The sequence below is a fragment of the Lotus japonicus genome, chromosome 1, assembly GCF_012489685.1.
Source record: "Lotus japonicus ecotype B-129 chromosome 1, LjGifu_v1.2".
In the NCBI taxonomy this organism is placed as follows: domain Eukaryota; kingdom Viridiplantae; phylum Streptophyta; class Magnoliopsida; order Fabales; family Fabaceae; genus Lotus; species Lotus japonicus.
Genome location: NC_080041.1, coordinates 101,470,908 through 101,476,008, shown reverse-complemented (window position 1 = coordinate 101,476,008; position 5,101 = coordinate 101,470,908). Strand labels below are relative to the sequence as shown.

At 35.3% G+C, this 5,101-nt stretch overlaps 1 protein-coding gene across 2 annotated transcripts; it reads right to left on the bottom strand.

The window, feature by feature from the left end:
• Positions 1–240: 240 nt before the first annotated feature.
• On the bottom strand, positions 241–2,478 carry LOC130728479 (uncharacterized). Of its 2 annotated transcripts, XM_057579972.1 has the most exons (4): positions 2,112–2,478; positions 1,603–1,670; positions 783–1,517; positions 241–687 (listed from the first exon to the last, which is right to left on the bottom strand). In XM_057579972.1, exons 2-4 carry the CDS (start codon positions 1,666–1,668, stop codon positions 427–429), a joined length of 1,062 nt encoding a protein of 353 aa, XP_057435955.1. In that variant the 5' UTR covers positions 1,669–1,670; positions 2,112–2,478; the 3' UTR covers positions 241–426. The 2 variants fall into 2 exon arrangements, with proteins under 2 accessions (XP_057435955.1, XP_057435956.1); XM_057579973.1 differs by lacking the exon at positions 1,603–1,670 and having other exon boundaries at positions 242–687.
• Positions 2,479–5,101: the final 2,623 nt, after the last annotated feature.

Here is a 5,101-nt window from a genome sequence, read left to right as displayed (position 1 = left end):
GTTATATATTCCTTGTTGTCAACTGAATACATAACAAAAACTCCCTGTTTACCTTCAAAGGACATTGAAAATATCTTCGTCCATAATTACTACTGGACCATGAAGTCTTTAGGGCTGGGGTAAGGCCGCAAGTACAGAGCCTTCCATCAGCAATCCCATTTCTTCTTTGTGTCGAAGAGAATGATTGAGATGCCATATATTATACACTACAGAAATATACTAATAAGTAAATAATTGAAACCTTAATAACATATAAAGTCATTGATTAACTAATATCCATAAAACACCAAGTTGCACAAAACATATCCAAAAAGGTCTAACAAGCCAGGGGCATCAAGCCAGTCCAAAAGTTGCACAAAACAAAGGCAAAACATACAAGGTCCAAACTGAAAACATTAATAGGAAATCAACAAAACATCAAACTCACTACGGCTGCCCACGGGTAATGGTAACATTAACCAAATTGTTGTGAGTGCTAACTGGCCTAAAGTGCACAACATCCCTATACTTCAACTCATGATCCTTCACATATTGATACCAATCCTTTGCAATGTGGATTGGAGTATCAATCTTCCTTGGATTCCTTCTTTTCAGCAGACAACTATAAGTTCTACCCCTAGGGGTTTGTAGAACGATATTCTCCCAGTTTGCCCTAATATGATTCACCACATACAACTTAGGCAATGCCTGAAAATAAAAAAATAAACATTGTATTAGATATCACATACAGCAAACGAAATTTTAAAAACAAGTAGCACTACAATTTAAAAACAAGTACTTACCATTGTCTGGCCTCCACCAGAATCAGAGCTGCTAATGACCTTATCAAAATTATGAATAACCCTCTCCACACCATCATCCTCCTCTCCATCACTCAATTGCATAATTCCATCATCCTCCTCCTCATCACTTAATTGCACAATTCCATCATACTCCTCATCATCACTTGATATCATAATTACATCATTCTCTTCAATGTTATCCACATCCATAAACTGCCCACCAACATCAGCTAATGGTATCTCCCCACCAACATCAGCCACTGGAACTGGAACTTCCACACCATCTTCATCCTTATCACCAACATCAGCCACTGGAACTGAAACTTCCCCACCAACTTCAACCTTACCACCGACATCATCCACTGGAACTTCCCCACCAACTTCATCCTTATCACCAACATCAGACACAACCACCTCTTCACCATTCTTTCCTGAACTCCCAACATCAGGTTGCCTTACAGAAGGGCCAGCACCATAGCTTATTTGATTCATCAGTCTATCAAATATCCTGATAGAAAACTTGTTCTTTCCACAATAGGAGAAATCTGCCCAATGATTTCTTTTCAAATCATACATTTTTACAAACTTGACCACAGCATCAATGAGCAAACCTCCATTATTACCCACAACCAACTGAAAGGTGAACTCCCCCCCTACAGGATCCCTAACCACAACATGATTTCCCAGCATAGATTTGTATTGTGCAATAAACTCTACTGGAACTTCCACGTCATCCTAATGTTTTTCCAATAAAACTTATTAAAATTGATGTTTAAACCATATAACTATACCAACACAAATGGAAGGAGCTAAAAATTACCAGGTTTAACTTTATCACAGTATTGAAACCAGGTGTGTAAGGGCCATAAGCACTTGTTTGACTCATCTCTTCAAAAACACAAATAATCAGTTCAAAGCACAGATTAAGAATGTGAACCCAGACGTTTAAAATTCAATATCAACATAAAAATATGGTTCAATCCCACCAAAAAAAGAACACTCATGTGATAAACAAGGTTCCATAACAAATCTACAAACCATAAATAACATAAAAATCAAACCTTTAATGCAGACAAAGAAAGGGGAATGACATGCATGTGATATACAAGGTTGGTTTTCAAATCTACAGCCTATTCGGAATAATTGTAATTACAAGTTATGAAAAATAACCGTAAACATCAAAACATCAAAACTTTAACTCAGACAAAGATATGAGAACGATATCAGAACACAAACCCTGAGAAAAAAACCATTCTTTCATTAAGATCCAAACCCCAGAAGAGAATACTTGAAGATCAAAACTACGAAAAGAAAAGATGAAGAACATACCGTAGGTCGCTGGCGCCTTCTTCTCTCACGTCGTCGCGTTCCACCGTCGGTCCTCGTCGTCGCGTTCCACCGCCGTTCCACCGTCGATCACTCTCGTCGTCTCCGCCACTCAGTCTCTCACACTTCTCTTTCTCTGGAATGTTCTGCTTTGGGAAGGATGAAGATGGTGTTGAGAAATGATGAAAATATTGAAGTGTATCAGTTATCAAAACAGAGGGAACATCAATAGTCACATCAATTCAAATGAGGGTATTACTTTTACTGTGGTAACTAATTAACTGAGGGACCTGTTAGCAAATTAATAAATATTTTATTTTTATAAAACCATATTTTCTGAAAATCATTTCCTATTATTTTAATTCATTTCAGAAAAAAAGAAAAGTCAACTCATTTAATACATGCCACATTCTTACTGGTCCAAATAGGCAGAGGCACCATACCTACGCCTGGGAGGAGGCACCACAGAAGGGACCAAAAATTAATGTTTCCAATTTAGTTTTTATAATAAGGAATATAGGTGCTTAAAAAAAATAATAGTAAGGAAAGGAGGTGGAGGTAGTAGAAGTCTAAAGTAAACTCAAGGTTTTAAATTGGGTCACTGTCGCGGTTTACAATTATAGATGTTTCGATTGTTATTGTGTGGGTTGTGACTATTGATGCATGAAAGATTCACACTTTGCATAGATTATATTAAAATTTGTTTTAGTCGGCCCAAACAGCCGCGCGTACAAACCACCATCAACCTGGTCGGCCGAAAAGACTCACAATCAAGATGAATGTCAAACTGTGGTCGAACATGCAACCAAGGCAAACATCTCAAATGTTAGCTTTCTTAACAAAGGTTAAACATTTCCATTATTCCTCAAAGTAAACTCTATAAATACAAGTTTGGCCAGCACAATAAGTAGATATTATTCATATTTGCTCTTACATTGTTCTTATATTCAGAATACTAGTTGCAGGTACTTCCCCCGCCGTGGACTCATTCTGTACCATCGTGCCATCAATTACGATCGAGGAGTCTCTTTGGTCAAATTCTAGAAGAACAAGACTATTTATTTTATTTCATAATCTATAAAAAAAATTTGTAACTTAATTTACAAATTATTATGAGATAACCACAGAAAAAAAATCATAAAAATATAAAAACATTACTGGCTAATTTTTTATTTATTGAGAGGGGTATAGCCCAAAACACAAAATAAACTATACTAGGATAGCCCGCGAGACGGAAACACCTCTGGCTATTGATCCATGTATTAACAAACACAATGCATCAACTTTGTTCCTCACTCATATCCCCTCAGACAAAAATAGAAAGGAGATAGAATGTTTACCTTAGATAGATGACTCCACACTTCTTCACGACCCCTTCGAATGCAGGTACAAACTTGCTTCACTATTCCTCTTCAAACTTCAGCCACCTTAACAATAGAAGAGAAGACACGACAGTGGATCAATGTAAGGACGATTTACTTAGATAGGTTTAACTCAAGGATTTCTCTCAATGTTTTGGTGAAAAACGAAGGGGGAAAGTTAAAGTGTGAAAATCTATTAAGGTAACCTGATGATCCGTGTAATTTCCACATAAGAAATGAAAATTTCACACGCCAAAAATTAAAAATACTATATTATTTAAAATGTCACATGAGTGGCACACCTCATAAAAAAGTTGGGTAAATGAACTGAAATATGTCTATTTCCGTAAAGGAAAAAAATTAACGAGGGACTAATATTAATAATTTGCGATTTTACATGGACCAAAGAGTTATCTAACCCATAAATTCAAATAAGAAATAAAAAAAATACATGACATGTAAATTAAACCATTTTTCAAAATTTCTAAAAATTAATTTTTTATAGAGTTAAAAATATTTATTTTAAATAATCAAATTTCTGTTTTTTTCAAAAGCATATTGAAACAACTTAAATAATATATAAGTGATTATTTTGAAGAAATAAGTGATTATTTCATGGAATAAGCAATAACAAACGGTTTCTATGCGTTCAATTGAGTTCAATTTTTCTAGCCTCAATCAAATATTAAACATGCAGGGCTATATGCATATAATTAAAATCATGGTTCTTTTCTAATGACTTGGAGTTACCAAACACAACACACAGAACATTATTGTCCTATTTCATCCTATTATGTCTTGTTCCGTTCTGTTATGTCATGTTCCGTTGTCTCACCAAACGCTAAATAAAACTAGGGGTGTAAGCGAGTACGGTTCGATCCGTGAATCAGATCAAACAGATAAGAACCAAATACATTATGGTGAGTTGGATTGTATCATAGGATCAAATCATATTTTTTTACTGCAACTGGTCACCATCGATTCGGGTATCAGATTTGAAATTGAAAAATCGATCAATTCGAACCAACCCAATGAATTGAGAATTATTATTACATTCAGCCAAACCCTATTTATATTTGTATTGGAGATGTTGCTTTTATTTCAATTATATGGATTATGTCATTATCGAATGTTTTGTTTTTTTGAAATATTTGATTTTTCGCGTTTTTTAGAATAATTTTCGTGCAAATTTCTAAATAAATTTTTTTTATTCCAAATCCGACCATCAGATCGGAACCAATCCAATTGAAATTGAGTTGGTTTGGTTTGTATTTAAAAGCAAAAATCAAAAAATCCAAACCAACCCAAACTAAACATATTTAATTAGTTCGGACATTTGAACACCCTAAATCCGAAACAATAGATCAGATTATGATTAGACCCCTAACTAAAACACACTGATGCTCTCTTTCAACTTTTCCAACCATATAATTTCATAAAATAATGGCTTAATTCCACTTTGGGCCCCTGATGTTTCAGAAATGAGCTATCGGGGCCCCCCGTGTTTAAACGTAGCGGTCAGGCACCCCAACGTTTAAAAAACGTGCGATCCAGCCCCTTCTGTTAAGCTCCGTTAGTTGACCAAACGGAGGCCCTTTCATTAATTGACGTGGATTTTCTCTAACCGCAGCT

What these genes read in the sequence shown, in the direction of transcription:
- LOC130728479 (XM_057579972.1), bottom strand. Translation starts at nt 1,668, where the DNA reads ATGAGTCAAACAAGTGCTTATGGCCCTTACACACCTGGTTTCAATACT. An exon ending in CTGTGATAAAGTTAAACCTG is followed by an intron (nt 1,518 to 1,602) that starts GTAATTTTTAGC and finishes GAAAAACATTAG; the next exon opens with GATGACGTGGAAGTTCCAGT. An exon ending in CTGGTGGAGGCCAGACAATG is followed by an intron (nt 688 to 782) that starts GTAAGTACTTGT and finishes TTTTATTTTCAG; the next exon opens with GCATTGCCTAAGTTGTATGT.